Source organism: Pecten maximus, chromosome 3 (genome assembly GCF_902652985.1).
Source record: "Pecten maximus chromosome 3, xPecMax1.1, whole genome shotgun sequence".
NCBI classification, from domain to species: Eukaryota; Metazoa; Mollusca; class Bivalvia; order Pectinida; family Pectinidae; genus Pecten; species Pecten maximus.
The window spans coordinates 9516890-9536688 of NC_047017.1; the positions used below are offsets into that span (position 1 = coordinate 9516890).

Sequence of the window (19799 nt, forward strand, 5' to 3'; positions counted from 1 at the left end):
TGCTAAAACCAGATTATTTTGTGTAAAACGCAACATTTCAATTACCCTGTTGCTAATTTTCCATTTCTAGATAGCACCCTCCCTGCTTCTCCACTGTACAGAGATTAAATGTTCCTGTCAAACAGCATAATTGTAAGTAAACATCTATGGAAGACCAAAGGAGTATAAATTCTAACATTGAAATTCTGTTGGTGCAACTAAGGAAATGAAAATTGTAACACTGTAATTTGACATTCAAAATTCTAAAATTGATTCTGTTATTGCAATTTCAAAAATGTGAATTGATAAATTGCGGTATTATATTTGACAATGTTTTACTTTTGCAATCATTACACATACCACAGAGTGGCTTGATATTGCAGTGGCTCCCACATTTAGTACATTCATGTATGGTTATTAAATACTGTAATAAATGAATTATTCATTTTAACTGTAATCTTATTTTAAGCTGTTGTTGCACTAAATTATATTAAAACTAATTACACATCCTACATATTAGTTATATGGTAAATACAAGATATCCACAAGTGTTCACTACACTATACATATCTATTGTATCACTTGGTCTTTTTGATTTGTTTTCGCAACTTTTCAGGATCTCAAGTTAATTTTATTTCATTATCTCAAGATATTTCACCGTAATGTAGAAATGTATGTTAACATCTATCTAAAAGTACATTTTACCTGACTGATGATAGGAACAGGAGGTACCTAATGGTTTCCCATTGTCCATTATATTTAACGGTAGAATACTTACGTTTGTAAATGTACAATCATTTACAGATAATTCGCATACTTTAATGAAACATTTACTGGTTTGATCATCAGACACTGCGGCTGTTTATAAAGATATATATAGTTATACGGAGAGGATTTCGGCCAGTATGTGTTATAGCTGTGTGTATGTCTAACAATCTGCTGACCAATGAATAACACAAGTAACAAGATTTCGAGATACTCCAGGGGTTATGCTCACTTTCGCTCTCCGCACCTCTGGAATTTGTCGCGGTAAAATTGAAGGCCGTCACTGTGAACTTGCGGATAAAACAAAAAGACGCATTTGATCCTTTAATATACAATAAACGAATCTCAAGTTCGTACTGTTAAATTGACTGACTTTAAATTTGATTGTCACTATGCTGTGAGTCAAATTGTCTGACTTTAAATTTGATTGTCACTATGCTGTGGGTTAAATTTTGATTGTCGCTATGCTGTGAGTCAAATTGTCTGACTTTGAACTTGATTGTCGCTCTGCTGTGAGTCAAATTGTCTGACTTTAAATTTGATTGTCGCTCTGCTGTGTGTTAAATTGTCTGACTTTGAACGTGATTGTCGCTATGCTGTGTGTTAAATTGACTGACTTTAAATTTGATTGTCACTATGCTGTGAGTTAAATTGACTGACTTTAAATTTGATTGTCGCTATGCTGTGAGTTAAATTGACTGACTTTAAATTTGATTGTCGCTATGCTGTGTGTTAAATTGACTGACTTTAAATTTGATTGTCGCTATGCTGTGTGTTAAATTGACTGACTTTAAATTTGATTGTCGCTATGCTGTGAGTCAAATTGACTGACTTTAAACTTCATTGTCGCTTTGCTGTGACCGCTAAAAGAAATGCTCTAGCTTAGTGATGGGCCTGGTTCTTTATTCCAGACACCAATCAAATAGCTAGTTGTGTGCCTCGATTTCGCCCTGGTATATTCCATGGGTGTAGAGAGTGAATGTAAAGTGGGGCGTACTGAGGACGGAAACTACTTAATATCAGATTAAATTGTACATATTACAAATATTCTTACAAAAAGATAATAGCTTTCACTTAAAAATGATAAACTACATGAACAAGAGCTTCATGCACAATTCTAATTTGTTTGATTACTTTAAATTTAAAAGATAAAAAGAGAAGATAAATCGTTGGATGAGTGGTTAGAACATAAAGCATGTTAACTTTTGTTTTGGAGAAAAAATTCTCTTTGTTAGAGATTATTAACAATTAACAATGGGGGAATTCATCATGTGTCTGAACACAGAAAAGCATTCCTGGCCTAAATTGGTACGACAGCTCACAAGATGACATTTGATATGTATCAAGGAGGTAAAACAACATATAGTATAGTCCTTTACATATTTTGTTTACATGTATTAGGTAAACATTATGTAACAATTACATCGTAATGAAATCCCAAGCACCAGTGGTTACTAGTGTATATGGATATTTTATCACTTATCATTATTAGCTCACCTGGTCCGAAGGTGAGCTTATGCTATACCGTGGCGTCCTGTGTCCGGCTTCCGGCATCCATTGTACGTCCGTCCGTCAACAATTGACTTATTCTTCATAACCGCTGATCAAAATTGAACAAAATTTGACTGGTAGCATCATTATTGGGTGGGGACTAGAAACTGTACAAATGGTGGGGCTGACACCCCTGTGGGCTGAGAAGCGGGGCCAAAAAGGGTCAATTTGGCTTAATTGATATAAACGACTTCTTCTTTGGAACTAAGCATTGGATATAACTCATATTTGTGTGGTAGCATCCTTATGGCGAAGGGATTCAAAATTGTACAAATGGTGGGGCTGACACCTCTCCCTTGGGGTTTGGGGTCTTTCCCCACCCTTGAAGACTTATTACTTTTGTTTTATCTGTGAAACCATTCAGATCCCCACCCCATAATCATATATTGCCTTGCGGGGCATCAAGAGATGAACACAATCCTGATGTAAAAATAGACCCAGGGTTCTTTCCCCACCCCAAGGGACTTATAGTTTCTTTAAATACAATCATGTTGAATCTTGACTTTGTTTCTGGGTCATATCTTTGAAGCAGTTGAGATCCCCACAACATAATTATATGTAATCATAGATCAACAAATAAAGCTATTAGCAAATGGAACATAAACATTATTTTGATGTTTGCTCAAATAAACCAGGTGAGCGATACAGGCCCTCTGGGTCTCTTGTTCATTATGCCTGATTAATGTACCATTAGTTCTTTTCTGTTTGTAATATCCAACTTTCTCCCTGCATGAATATGCATAATACACATGAATATGAATTATAAGTTCGTGAATATTCATATGTTGGTTAGTGTTATATGTCAGTTACAGATCTTCATGAAAAGCTTGTAAAATTAAGTGTGTCAGTGTGTGAATATGTTTTTTTAGATTTATATATATTTAAGTTTGAAAGTTTTATAGCAACCAGTGACGGACACAATTAATGTAAGCTTTTTATATATCCTGAATATATACATATCAAAGTTGTTTGTATTTGTACTTTGAATAAATAAAAAATAAAAAGTAAATAAATATTTAGAGAATGCTTTATAGCTGGTGGTGATACACCACGACTTACCGCTGATACACAAAAGGTAATGTAGGTATAGCACTGCAACATACTGTACCTAATTATAAGGTCCTAAACAATGGTTTATGTTGCTACAGTACTGTACCTAACTATAAGGTCCTAAACAATGGTTTATGTTACTATAGCGACAGTACTGTACCTAACTATAAGGTCCTAACAGTGGTTTATGTTACTATAGCTACAGTACTGTACCTAATTATAAGGTCCTAACAGTGGTTTATGTTACTATAGCTACAGTACTGTACCTAACTATAAGGTCCTAACAGTGGTTTGTGTTACTATAGCTACAGTACTGTACCTAATTATAAGGTCCTAAACAATGGTTTGTGTTACTATAGCTACAGTACTGTACCTTATTATAAGGTCCTAACAGTGGTTTATGTTGCTATAGCTACAGTACTGTACCTAATTATAAGGTCCTAAACAATGGTTTGTGTTACTATAGCTACAGTACTGTACCTAACTATAAGGTCCTAACAATGGTTTATGTTGCTACAGTACTGTACTTAATTATATGGTCCTAACAATGGTTTGTGTTACTATAGCTACAGTACTGTACCTAATTTATGGTCCTAACAATGGTTTATGTTGCTATAGCTACAGTACTGTACCTAATCAATGGTTTGTGTTGCTATAGCTACAGTACCTAATTATAAGGTCCTAACAATGGTTTATGTTGCTACAGTACTGTACCTAACTACACGTATAAGGTCCTAAACAGTGGTTTATGTTGCTATAGCTACAGTACTGTACCTAATTATAAGGTCCTAACAATGGTTTGTGTTACTATAGCTACAGTACTGTACCTAATCCTAACAGTGGTTTATGTTGCTACAGTACTGTACCTAATTATAAGGTCCTAACAATGGTTTATATTACTATAGCTACAGTACTGTACCTAATTATAAAGTCCTAACAATGGTTTGTGTTGCTATAGCTACAGTACTGTACCTAATTATAAAGTCCTAACAATGGTTTATGTTGCTACAGTACTGTACCTAATTATAAAGTCCTAACAATGGTTTATGTTGCTACAGTACTGTACCTAATTATAAGGTCCTAACAATGGTTTGTGTTGCTATAGCTACAGTACTGTACCTAATTATAAGGTCCTAACAATGGTTTATGTTTCCCTCGACCATGTCTATTTCCCTCATTCTGATATGTCAGAGTTACTTCCCTTCGTGTCACTATATGTCAGTGTTTAGCCCGACAAAGGCGATGGGGGCCGACAATGATTTCCTTCGCCAAAACGTGATTTCTCTCACTTCTACTGTTGAATTTAAACACTTTTCATTTCAAAATGTCTGTATATTACGTTGATGTACATTCTATCCGCCTTTTGATATGTTTGCATGTTATAAGATCCATATGACTGTACAATATTCGCTGAAATAAAAAAAAAAGTGTGTTTGAACCTTTCACTGCTCCTTAATTTCCATGGGCCATTCCACCTGTGGTATATTCATAATTACTGATATATAAATCTAAAAATATCTAAGTGGTCAGATGACTGATTAACAATTCAGTAATCTGACGGACGACCTAACCGCATTTTAAGGTAACACCTGTACTCCGGCTTTCCTCCACCTCCAAAACCTGGCACGTCCTAAACGACCCTGGCTGTTAATAGGACATTAAACAAAAAAACAAACCAAAGCTGGGGTGGAGGTTTGGAGAATGGTTCCCTCTAATGCTTAAATGGTAAGTTTAATCTTATCATAATGGTCCACCCAAGTTGAAAGAGAAATCTTCTGTCGAGGTTGATAATATTACGTCTTTCACGAGGACAGCCTGGGTTCGATTCTTGGAATTCTTATCATTTTCACGTCTTTACAGATTCACTCCGAATGCTCGATTTTCCTTTAAGATAAGACCATGCACAAACACTTCCATAGACGTCAATAAATTTAGTTAAAATATGGAGGTAAAATCTTGTTTCCTAATTTTGTGAAAAAACAACAACAACATTCTTAGTAACCTTGTCCCCGTGACCTATATTTGTATGACGGGTGTCCCCGTGACTTGGATTTGTACGGCGAGTGTCCCTGTGACCTAGATTTGTATGGTGGGTGTCGGCGTGACCTAGATTTGTATGGTGGGTGTCATCGTGACCTAGATATGTACGGCGGGTGTCGGCGTGACCTATATTTGTATGGCGGGTGTCGCCGTGACCTAGATTAGTACGGCGGTGTCGTCGTGACTTGGATTTGTATGGCGGGTGTCCGCGTGACCTAGATTTGTATGGCGGGTGTCCCCGTGACCTAGATTTGTATGGTGGGTGTCGCCGTGACCTGCATTTGTATGACGGGTGTCGTCATGACCTAGATTGGTATGGCGGGTGTTGTCGTGACTTGGATTTGTATGGCGGGTTTCCCCGTGACCTGGATTTGCATGGTGGGTGTCGTCGTGACCTAGATTTGTATGACGGGTGTCGTCGTGATCTAGATTTGTACGGCGGGTGTCGCCGTGACCTAGATTTGTATGGCGCGTGTCGCCGTGACCTAGATTTGTATGGCGGGTGTCGCCGTGACCTAGATTTGTATGGTGCGTGTCGTGGTGACGTAGATTTGTACGGCGGGTGTCGCCGTGACCTAGATTTGTATGGCGTGTGTCGTCGTGACCTATATTTGTATGGCGCGTGTCGTCGTGACCTAGATTTGTACGATGGGTGTCGCCGTGACCGAAATTTGTATGGCGGGTGTCGCCGTGACTTAGATTTGCATGGCGGGTGTCGCCGATGTAGCAGAAGACGTTTACTACTCCGGAACGCCAGGTCGTATCATCATTGTACTGTTTCAGGGGTCTCCACGCAGGTCTACATTTGTTTATATTTTACCCTCGTTTTTTCGTAAACATGTCGGCATTATATCTGCCCTTCCTTCCCAATGTCACCAACGTGAGATGTATCGATATCGAGTGGGTGTTACAGGCCAAATAAATATTTTGTTTACACACCTAACTGTGGTTTCCACTGCAGATAATTGTGACGTCACCCATATCATTATATTTAAGATTTATGATTTATCCTTCTTTGATCTTTCACTTTACAATCTACATGTATGTATAACGTTTCTGCTTCATAAGTTATTATACATTATCTGTCAGACAGACGATTTATATTGTATTACGAGGGCTAATATGTTGCCGTAACCTGTTCCTAATCCTCTTGTCACTTGTCAAGTAAATATGTTTAAACTAAATTGGCACAAACATGCAACATTTGATAAAAAACAACAACAGGTATACCATAAAATGACATTTAATCTTAAACATTCTTGTGTAATCTTTAACTTTAACGCTGTTCCTGTATTGTAAAACATCTGCCGACGATTAAATCAAAACTAAATTACAATTATCAAAGTTTGCCTAAATAACATTAGGATATTTAAACAAACTTTTAATTACGTTGATCAACATTTGAGTAATTTAAAGAAGAAGCATGGTCATCGTTTAAAGAATCTTGACTTCTGCTTTCCTCATTACAAATGTACTTAATACTGTGTTAATAACAAAGATAAGAGAGCCATATCAATGTGTAATAATTCTAAATACTGTACCTAATTACATTAATGCAATTCATCAAACTCACATTGTGATAGAGTTGTTTACCGGATTTTTTTTAATTATCGAAAAAATTGTTAATTAACATTGCATTTTCTAGAGGTGGCAGTGCTCTGTGATGACAAATTTAATTTTCAGCCGAGATTAAAGATATATGCCCCATGATCTTTTATTTTCACCGAAATTCTAACTCGTGTTTGTGACAAATGTGGGGGGAAATTACTGGAAAAGGTTGGAATATGTCACAAACATTGGTTAGAAGGTACAGTAATCTTTTAAAGTTCGAGCCGACGAAACAGCTGTATGGTGACCCAAACATCAGTGACGAAACAGCTGTATGGTGTCCCTAACATCAGTGACGAAAAAGCTGTATGGTGTCCCCAACATCAGTGACGAAACAGCTGTATGGTGTCCCCAACATCAGTGACGAAACAGCTGTATGGTGTCCCTAACATAAATGACGAAACAGCTGTATGGTGTCCCCAACATCAATGATGAAACAGCGGTATGGTGTCCCTAACATCCATTACGAAACAGCTGTATGGTGTCCTCAACATCAGTGACGAAACAGCTGTATGGTGCCCCAACATCAGTGACGAAACAGCTGTATGGTGTCCCCAACATCAATGATGCAACAGCTGTATGGTGTCCTCAACATCAATGATGAAACAGCTGTATGGTGCCCCTAACGTCGATGACGAAACAGCTGTATGGTGTCCCCAACATCAATGATGAAACAGCTGTATGGTGTCCCCAACATCAATGATGAAACAGCTGTATGGTGTCCCCAACATTAATGACGAAACAGCTGTATGGTGTCCCCTACATTAATGACGAAACAGCTGTATGGTGTCCCTAACATCAATGATGAAACAGCGGTATGGTGTCCCTAACATCCATTACGAAACAGCTGTATGGTGTCCTCAACATCAGTGACGAAACAGCTGTATGGTGCCCCAACATCAGTGACGAAACAGCTGTATGGTGTCCCCAACATCAATGATGAAACAGCTGTATGGTGTCCTCAACATCAATGATGAAACAGCTGTATGGTGCCCCTAACGTCGATGACGAAACAGCTGTATGGTGTCCCCAACATCAATGATGAAACAGCTGTATGGTGTCCCCAACATCAATGATGAAACAGCTGTATGGTGTCCCCAACATTAATGACGAAACAGCTGTATGGTGTCCCCTACATTAATGACGAAACAGCTGTATGGTGTCCCTAATATCAATGATGAAACAGCGGTATGGTGTCCCCAACATCAATGATGAAACAGCGGTATGGTGTCCCCAACATTAATGACGAAACAGCTGTATGGTGTCCCTAACATCAATCACGAAACAGCTGTATGGTGTCCCCAACATTAATGACGAAACAGCTGTATGGTGTCCCTAACATCAATCACGAAACAGCTGTATGGTGTCCCCAACATCAATGATGAAACAGCTGTATGATGTCCCCAACATCAATGATGAAACAGTTGTATGGTGTCCCCAACATCAGTGACTGTCCCCAACATCAATGCTGATTCAGCTGTATGGTGTCCCCAACATCAATGATGAAACAGTTGTATGGTGTCCCTAACATCAGTGACGAAACAGCTGTATGGTGCCCCCAACATCAATATGTATGATGTCCCTAACACCAAAGACGAGTCCTAGAAAGACGGAACAGCTGTATGACGTCCCTAATATTAATGACGAGTCATAGAAGGACGGATCAACCGTTTGATGTCCCTAACATCCTATAAGGACGGATCAGCTGTATGATGTAGTGTAAATCATATCGGCTCTACTGTATCTAACTCTCAATATATTTTGAAAGATGATAATACCTTGACTGGGTGTCGTTGGTATATTTGTAGATAAGAGTTATTATGGAGACATGCATGAAGCCTCTGTCGGTATTAAAATGTGTTGATTTTACGTTTTTAATAAGGGATCACTATTGAATGTCAGATATATATATCCTGCTCTTACGAATAACTTACATAAATGGGTAATTTCTGTATTTGAAGGAATGATTAATAAAACATATTAACATCTAATTTTTGAATAGCTCCACAAGAAATTTAAAGGCAACACGTTTTCTACTACAGTTAATATACTATTTGTAGCAACGTCTACAGTGTATTAAAGTGGAAAGATAGAATCAGTCGAGCTAGACTTGTACAGACGTTAGAACAGGATTTCTCCATTTTTTTTGTAAGATGTTACCTTTATAATATAATCTTATATAGGAACATGGTGATTTCATTGGGAAAAATGGTAGGTCTTTGTCAAATCTGAAGTCACACTCGCAAGTAAGCACACAGATCCTTTCATTGTCCGATCTAAAGTCACACTCGTTAGTAAGTACAAAGATCTTTTCATTGTCCGATCTAAAGTCACACTCGATAGTAACAATGAATCTCAAATCCCATACCGTTACATTGACAGACTTTGAACTTGGTTGTCCCACAAAACAAATGCATCAGCATTATTTGACACCAATGAGATAGCTAGTTGTGTGCCTTCGATTTATCATATTCCAGTGGTGCAGAAAGCGAAAGCGAACAGCTGATGTTTACATTCTGGTCCTTATGTGTTAACTTAAAGTGTTGTGGCTTTTACACGTTCACATTATCTTGTTGTTGATATCATTAGTGACCAGTAAGATAAAGGATCAATAAATACGGGTCCCAATAACAGCAGTGTCGCCTTTATTGCTTTCATTGAGATTGTGGCGTAACCCAGATTTGACCTAGATTTAAATGGCGGGTGTCGTCGTGACCTAGATTTGTATGGCGGGTGTCGTAGTGACCTAGATTTGTGTGGCGGGTTTCGCCGTGACCTAGATTTGTGTGGCGGCTGTCGCCGTGACCTAGATTTGTGTGGCGGGTGTCGTCGTGACCTAGATTTGTGTGGCGGGTGTCGCCGTGACCTAGATTTGCATGGCGGGTGTTGTCGATTTGACCTAGATTTGTATGACGAGTGTCGTAGTGACCTAGATTTGTGTGGCGGGTGTCGCCGTGACCTAGATTTGTGTGGCGGGTGTCGCCGTGACCTAGATTTGTGTGGCGGGTGTCGTCGTGACCTAGATTTGTGTGGCGGGTGTCGCCGTAACCTAGATTTGTGTGGCGGGTGTCGCCATAACCTAGATTTGTGTGGCGGGTGTCGGCGATGAAGCAGAAGACGCTTACTCCACAAGAGCGTCTGGTCTTTTACTCTTGTCCTTTTTAAGGAGTCTCCGTGCAAATCTTTTTTTTCAAAAATATATTTTGCCCTTGTTTTTGAGCTTGAACTATGGTTTGGTTAGTATGCCGATATTCTTTGTTGTTTTTGACTAACCCCTTTGTTGTTTTTGACTCACCCCTTTGATGTTTTGACCCACCCCTTTGTTGTTTTGACTCACCCCTTTGTTATTTTGACTCATCCCTTTGTTGTTTTTGACTCACCCCTTTGATGTTTTGACTCACCCCTTTGTTGGTTTACGACTCACCCCTTTGTTATTTTGACTCACCCCTTTGTTGTTTTCGACTCACCCCTTCGTTGTTGTTTGACTCACAACTTTGTTGGTTTTTTATTTTTGACTCATCCCTTTGTTGTTTTGACTCATCCCTTTGTTGTTTTCGACTCACCCCTTTGTTGTTGTTTTTTTTTACTCACCCCTTTGTTGTTTCGACTCACCCCTTTGATGTTTTGACTCACCCCTTTGGCGGTTTTTTGACTCACCCCTTTGTTAGTTTTTGACTCACCCCTTTGTTGGTTTTTGAATCACCCCCCCCCCCCCCCCCCTTTTTTTTTACTCATCCCTTTGTTGGTTTTGACTCCCCCCCCCCCCCCCCCCCCCCTTTTTTTTTCTTTTTTTTTACTCATCCCTTTGTTGTTTTGACTCACCCCTTTGTTGGTTTTGACTCACCCCTTTGTTGTTTTTGACTCACTCTTTTAATATTAATTACAATTGATCAGTTGATACTGGTCGTATTTCCGACATCGGTATTGTCTTAAAACATCACGGGCTTCATTCATGTAGTTATTTACTGAAAATTAACCACACTCAATATATCCAGACTGTGAGCATCGACATTAATCGGGCTAGCATGGATGGAGATTAACACTTAATTATTCGGCCAATCATCGTGCCAATACTAATTTCAATCCACTTATCGCAATCCAGTGTGACAATCAGGACGGTCAATGTGATAAATACCTGACAAGTTGGAGGAGAGAAATAGTACGCTGAAGGCCAGGGGAGCGTCCTAGAGGGAGGAAACAGCTTTGTGGTTAAGTGAAAGCCACCTAGTTTTAGGGCAGGCAAGTTATAATGTATTATTACACTACTACACACCTGGGTTGTGTGAGTGTGATAATGTATTATTACACTACTATACACCTGGGTTGTGTGAGGGTGATAATGTATTATTACACTACTATACACCGGGGTTGTGTGAGGGTGATAATGTATTATTATACTATTATACACATGGGTTGTGTGAGGGTGATAATGTATTATTATACTACTATACACCTGGGTTGTGTGAGGGTGATAATGTATTATTACACTACTACACACATGGGTTGTGTGAGGGTGATAATGTATTATTACACTACTATACACCGGGGTTGTGTGAGGGTGATAATGTATTATTACACTACTATACACCTGGGTTGTGTGAGGGTGATAATGTATTATTATACTACTATACACCTGTGTTGTGTGAGGGTGATAATGTATTATTATACTACTATACACCTGGGTTGTGTGAGGGTGATAATGTATTATTACACTACTATACACCTGGGTTGTGTGAGGGTGATAATGTATTATTACACTACTATACACCTGGGTTGTGTGAGGGTGATAATGTATTATTACACTACTATACACCTGGGTTGTGTGAGGGTGATAATGTATTATTACACTACTACACACCTGGGTTGTGTGAGGGTGATAATGTATTATTACACTACTATACACCTGGGTTGTGTGAGGGTGATAATGTATTATTATACTACTATACACCTGGATTGTGTGAGTGTGATAATGTATTATTACACTACTATACACCTGGATTGTGTGAGGGTGATAATGTATTATTACACTACTATACACCTGGATTGTGTGAGTGTGATAATGTATTATTACACTACTATACACCGGGGTTGTGTGAGGGTGATAATGTATTATTACACTACTATACACCGGGGTTGTGTGAGGGTGATAATGTATTATTACACTACTATACACCTGGGTTGTGTGAGGGTGATAATGTATTATTACTCTACTATACACCTGTGTTGTGTGAGGGTGATAATGTATTACATCTATTACACTACTATACACCTGGATTGTGTGAGTGTGATAATGTATTATTACACTACTATACACCGGGGTTGTGTGAGGGTGATAATGTATTATTACACTACTATACACCTGGGTTGTGTGAGGGTGATAATGTATTATTACACTACTATACACCTGGATTGTGTGAGTGTGATAATGTATTATTACACTACTATACACCTGGGTTGTGTGAGGGTGATAATGTATTATTACACTACTATACACCTGGATTGTGTGAGGGTGATAATGTATTATTACACTACTATACACCTGGGTTGTGTGAGGGTGATAATGTATTATTACACTACTATACACCTGGGTTGTGTGAGGGTGATAATGTATTATTACACTACTATACACCTGGGTTGTGTGAGGGTGATAATGTATTATTACACTACTATACACCTGGGTTGTGTGAGGGTGATAATGTATTATTACACTACTATACACCTGGGTTGTGTGAGGGTGATAATGTATTATTACACTACTATACACCTGGGTTGTGTGAGGGTGATAATGTATTATTACACTACTATACACCTGGGTTGTGTGAGGGTGATAATGTATTATTACACTACTATACACCTGGGTTGTGTGAGGGTGATAATGTATTATTACACTACTATACACCTGGGTTGTGTGAGGGTGATAATGTATTATTATACTACTATACACCTGGGTTGTGTGAGGGTGATAATGTATTATTACACTACTATACACCTGGGTTGTGTGAGGGTGATAATGTATTATTACACTACTATACACCTGGGTTGTGTGAGGGTGATAATGTATTATTATACTACTATACACCTGGGTTGTGTGAGGGTGATAATGTATTATTACACTACTACACACCTGGGTTGTGTGAGGGTGACAATGTATTATTACACTACTATACACCTGGGTTGTGTGAGGGTGATAATGTATTATTACACTACTATACACCTGGGTTGTGTGAGGGTGATAATGTATTATTACACTACTATACACCTGGGTTGTGTGAGGGTGATAATGTATTATTACACTACTATACACCTGGGTTGTGTGAGGGTGATAATGTATTATTACACTACTATACACCTGGGTTGTGTGAGGGTGATAATGTATTATTACTACTACTATACACCTGGGTTGTGTGAGGGTGATAATGTATTATTACACTACTATACACCTGGGTTGTGTGAGGGTGATAATGTATTATTACACTACTATACACCTGGGTTGTGTGAGGGTGATAATGTATTATTACACTACTATACACCTGGGTTGTGTGAGGGTGATAATGTATTATTACACTACTATACACCTGGGTTGTGTGAGGGTGATAATGTATTATTACACTACTATACACCTGGGTTGTGTGAGGGTGATAATGTATTATTACACTACTATACACCTGGGTTGTGTGAGGGTGATAATGTATTATTACACTACTATACACCTGGGTTGTGTGAGGGTGATAATGTATTATTACACTACTATACACCTGGGTTGTGTGAGGGTGATAATGTATTATTACACTACTATACACCTGGGTTGTGTGAGGGTGATAATGTATTATTACACTACTATACACCTGGGTTGTGTGAGGGTGATAATGTATTATTACACTACTATACACCTGGGTTGTGTGAGGGTGATAATGTATTATTACACTACTATACACCTGGGTTGTGTGAGGGTGATAATGTATTATTACACTACTATACACCTGGGTTGTGTGAGGGTGATAATGTATTATTACACTACTATACACCTGGGTTGTGTGAGGGTGATAATGTATTATTACACTACTATACACCTGGGTTGTGTGAGGGTGATAATGTATTATTACACTACTATACACCTGGGTTGTGTGAGGGTGATAATGTATTATTACACTACTATACACCTGGGTTGTGTGAGGGTGATAATGTATTATTACACTACTATACACCTGGGTTGTGTGAGGGTGATAATGTATTATTACACTACTATACACCTGGGTTGTGTGAGGGTGATAATGTATTATTACACTACTATACACCTGGGTTGTGTGAGGGTGATAATGTATTATTACACTACTATACACCTGGGTTGTGTGAGGGTGATAATGTATTATTACACTACTATACACCTGGGTTGTGTGAGGGTGATAATGTATTATTACACTACTATACACCTGGGTTGTGTGAGGGTGATAATGTATTATTACACTACTATACACCTGGGTTGTGTGAGGGTGATAATGTATTATTACACTACTATACACCTGGGTTGTGTGAGGGTGATAATGTATTATTACACTACTATACACCTGGGTTGTGTGAGGGTGATAATGTATTATTACACTACTATACACCTGGGTTGTGTGAGGGTGATAATGTATTATTACACTACTATACACCTGGGTTGTGTGAGGGTGATAATGTATTATTACACTACTATACACCTGGGTTGTGTGAGGGTGATAATGTATTATTACACTACTATACACCTGGGTTGTGTGAGGGTGATAATGTATTATTACACTACTATACACCTGGGTTGTGTGAGGGTGATAATGTATTATTACACTACTACACACCTGGGTTGTGTGAGGGTGATAATGTATTATTACACTACTATACACCTGGGTTGTGTGAGGGTGATAATGTATTATTACACTACTATACACATGGGTTGTGTGAGGGTGATAATGTATTATTACACTACTATACACCTGGGTTGTGTGAGGGTGATAATGTATTATTACACTACTATACACCTGGGTTGTGTGAGGGTGGTTATTACACTACTATACACCTGGGTTGTGTGAGGGTGATAATGTATTATTACACTACTATACACCTGGGTTGTGTGAGGGTGATAATGTATTATTACACTACTATACACCTGGGTTGTGTGAGGGTGGTAATGTATTATTACACTACTATACACCTGGGTTGTGTGAGGGTGGTAATGTATTATTACACTACTATACACCTGGGTTGTGTGAGGGTGATAATGTATTATTATACTACTATACACCTGGGTTGTGTGAGGGTGATAATGTATTATTACACTACAACACACCTGGGTTGTGTGAGGGTTTTAATGTATTATTACACTACTATACACCTGGGTTGTGTGAGGATGATAATGTATTATTACACTACTATACACATTGGTTGTGTCAGGTTGGTAATGTATCATTACACTACTATACACCTGGGTTGTGTGAGGGTGATAATGTATTATTACACTACTATACACCGGGGTTGTGTGAGGGTGATAATGTATTATTACACTACTATACACCTGGGTTGTGTGAGGGTGATAATGTATTATTACACTACTATACACCTGGGTTGTGTGAGGGTGATAATGTATTATTACACTACTACACACCTGGGTTATGTCAGGTTGGTAATGTATCATTACTCTATAATTATATACCTAAGTTGTTATGATATACAGTTTTCTTTCTGTCGCCAGAGACCCATTAGCTGGTCAAATAGATCAATTATCACGCGGTTCTGAACGGGAAATCTATCAACACGACACCTGGTTGTCCTGGTTACCAAACTGTAAACACTGTTGATATAACAGCTAAGATTAATCCCATTATGTCCCCTAATGGTTAGGAAACAAAGATATGATTTCAGATATCTTGGTGGCTTATATATTGTCCCTGACATACTGTATTTAATCAAACACTTCACATTTAAAAAGTTTCTTTTACAGAAGCCAGGACACATAAACACAAAAGAGGTATAATGGAAAATTAAAATTTTAATAATTCATGGACGGAAAATTCATTTTCATATATTTCAAACGTAATCTAAATTTTATTTCCAATATATTTCAAATACATGTATTGGGTGGACCAGTTTTCGATTGATGAACAATTCGAACGCCCACAATATATATGTTTATAGATATATACCACCGTTTACCTTAGGGATTAACTTCCAACCGTGTTCAAATAAATTATGAGGTTTTGTATGAGGTCAACACACACACTGGTGATAGTCAGGAGGAAGTGGCGGTCATGATTGTCCGGTTTGATAATCCCCAACATGAGCCCACTCTCCCAACACGAAATGTTTTAACTACGGACAAAAGAGTGTTGTTATTTAAACAAACACTAGTCGAATACACATTACCGATATATATCCAGTTCTTAAATGAAATACGTGACGATGAAATATATCCCTCAATACATTTCGTGATTCATTCAGCCAGTTAATGTTCCACTGTGCACAACACTTGTGATACAGACTATAACACATGACTTAAAACTTCCTTAAAATTACATGAAATGTTAAAAACGGATTACGTTATATTTTGATATATCACAGCACGCACTCATCCAAATTCTTTCAAAATAGTCGCCGCAAGTGGATCAATAACCAGATAATAGGGAGGTAAATGTATCCAACATCCACACGTCACATCCAAGTGACATTTTACATGCCTTAGAAAGCAGTAATCCTCGATTTGGATAAAACATCAACAAATTAAATAAATTCATCAACACTGATATTTGTCAGACACAGATTGTTTAACGAATATGAAACTAATCGTGATAAAACAGCCACTTTTACTTTAATTATAAACACATGTAACATTTAATAAACGAGTCAAAATTTATATATATCCGGACGGGTATAAATCAATATAATATCATAATATATGCGTAGAGCAAGCACCATATCTCAGCACTGGCGGATAATTTAGGCGAAAAATGTGGCGAAAACTGATCCGACGGCCTCGAACCCATCTCCTTTGAATACAACGGTCGCTTGATTGTCGTACGTCGTGTCCCATAGACAACGACTGCCCAGTCGGACAGACTGACCACAGTCCTCAACGATAAGTACCGTAGCTACGATCTTATAACGGACAATTCCACTCTGCTTCACTCTCTCTTTTATCATGTCTGCTAGAGATTTCGACAGGAGTCGAAACTTCTTTGCGTCGTACTGTCGCCCTTTCAGATACGCCTCAAACACATTTGTCATAATCTTCTCGGCGTTTGCTATGGAAAACTGCGTTCCTTCCTCTGGCTCTACTTTGTAGGTGTTTTCCAACGATTTGATTGGTTTATGGCCAGACTCAGATCCTGTCTTGGATAAACTCGCTCCAAAAAGACTTTGCATTTTAAGTTTAGTCCGAAGCCGACTGAACCTTGTTCTGTTCATACTGCTGGACAATTTTGAACCACTTCCAGCATCACTTTTCTTGTCATCCATCGAAGAATGTCCTCCTAGAGTCAGTCTGTCCTTGAGGCTAAGTTTATTAGAAGGAGTCCCCATTTTTTTGGCTCCTAGCGATGACTTGGAAGAGCTGGTCGCACCCTCTACCACAGTGCTATCTGGTTGTATACTCGACTCCTTCAGGTGGGCTTCGTGTGCTTTTAAATTGTCGGCGCTGAGTTGTCCCTCCATCGTGACTGGCGATGAATATCAATACGATAATAAAAGGGTTGTAAGTACCCGGTGATGGATGTGTATTGACACAGACAGAGAGTGAATGATCGACCGCCTATAATAAACCGAAAGTAACTCGAGTTTCACACACAGATACCAGCGGGCGTGAGCTGTTTGTCTCTAATATCTCCAGTCAGGCGGTTCGCTCGATGGATCACAACCGTGCTGATCAAATACCTTTTCCCAAGTTAACACGTAATGTCAATATTACCATTTACGCTCCCAGTTCTGCCGTCTTGTAACATATATATGACGTGATTGAAAGTCAATCACTGTTTCCTCTTGACAACATTCATAACTTTGTTTTCTACACTATGAATATCACTCATGTAATTACACACGACATCGTTCGACAGAACTTTGCTCTGAAGTATAAAAGGTCCTTGTTGTATCAAATGTCATTCAGTGAAATGCCGGGATTGTCGTTAACTTCCCTGGGTGACCGGCTGTCCATTGTTCCGTTTGGGTATAGCGACGGAAGTATATAGTTATTGGCCCCGCCCCTTTTAGATCAATTTCCATCGTAAGAGTGAGTGACCAAGGTTTGTAGTGTTATTTAGAACGCTTGTGATAATGTACTGTAATAGGTTAAATTGTCACTAAGAGCTGTAACGCCAATCGCTAAAGCCAATTACGTGTCGTAGATTGGGTTTTCAATGCGGCGTCCTTCACGTCTATAACACTGTGTATGTAGGGGCCGAGTGTTCTAACGAGTTTGATTTTCTGGTCTATAGGAGAGATGTATTTAAGATTGGTCGTATTCAAGGACATTGTGTAGGATTATCATATCTAACCCGTACCCGGTGTCCTATATAAATATTTCCTTTCTTCGACTTGTTAGCTTAAATATAATAAGACATAAACAAATCGTGTGAAATATTGAAACACGCTTTAAATAATACCTGTCCCGTCAAATGATGGATTTTTCGTATTCACAAAAGAAAACTCATATTTACTTTATACAATTTTTTTTTGATATAAAAGTTTCAACTTTTCCGAAAAAGTTGACAAAGCTACATGTACTTACAACGATACGAAGGACAGGAATGTCAAATCCTTGTAATAGTTATCTATCATTAGTGTAGACTTACTTAAACATGTTAAAGAAACCTTTCAGGACACGATAAACATTAATAAGATAAATACCCACTAGCGATAGTTCTCATTTTATGTTTTAAATTGTATTTAAATTGTTAAATACACATAACTTTACTTGAATTTTAAAAAAACTGCTTTTATTTCAGAATATGGCGTATTAGGTAACTACACGTTTACGGATTATAAAATGACACATTTTTATCACATCGATCCAAAAATGAACTAGACTGTAGCATACAGTTGTTTCATCTATCCAGGACTCGCCAGTTATACGGTACTGGCACATCATACAGCTGTTTCGTCCTTCAAGGACTCATCAGTTGTGTTAGGAACATCATACAGATGTTTCGTCCTTCAAGGACTCATCAGTTGTGTTAGGAACATCATACAGCTGTTTCGTCCGTCTAGGACTCGTCAGTGGTGCGAAGGGCCTATAGTTTTTATATTAAGGAGGGGAACGAGGAAAGTTAACATAGGCCGAAAAGAATTTCAAAATATAGACTGGGAGGTGCAATAGCCCGTTACTTCAATAAATCCTATGATTATCTTAAATAAGGAATTTCAACGTCAAGTACATGTGTATGTTCTGATCCGTGTCACTTTTCAAAGAAATGTTTAATGCGACAACCAGGTTACAGTAAACTAAAGTCGAATTCAGTGTAGAAAGATACTGTAGCTGGAAACAGTCGCGGTCGATTGATAATTACCGCGGGCTACGTAACAATTGATTATGGTTAGCGGAAGAAAGCAGTGAACGATTGACGAGAAATTGATCACAGTTAGCTTTAGAAGTGAATGATTGACGAGAAATTGATCACGGTTAGCTTAAGAAGTGAACGATTGACGAGAAATTGATCACAGTTAGCTTTAGAAGTGAATGATTGACGAGAAATTGATCACGGTTAGCTTAAGAAGTGAACGATTGACGAGAAATTGATCACGGTTAGCTTTAGATGTGAACGATTGACGAAAAATTGATCACGGTT

General features: G+C 38.3%; 1 protein-coding gene across 1 annotated transcript; it reads right to left on the reverse strand.

Moving 5' to 3' along the window:
* Window positions 1-16003: 16003 nt before the first annotated feature.
* On the reverse strand, window positions 16004-18232 carry LOC117323128 (tctex1 domain-containing protein 1-like). The gene has a single exon (XM_033878158.1). It carries the CDS (start codon window positions 17671-17673, stop codon window positions 16960-16962), a length of 714 nt encoding a protein of 237 aa, XP_033734049.1. The 5' UTR covers window positions 17674-18232; the 3' UTR covers window positions 16004-16959.
* Between the last annotated feature and the right edge of the window lie 1567 nt (window positions 18233-19799).

Bases quoted from the DNA above. Each gene is read 5' to 3' on its own strand.
- LOC117323128 (XM_033878158.1), bottom strand. From the start codon at position 17,673: ATGGAGGGACAACTCAGCGCCGACAATTTAAAAGCACACGAAGCCCAC.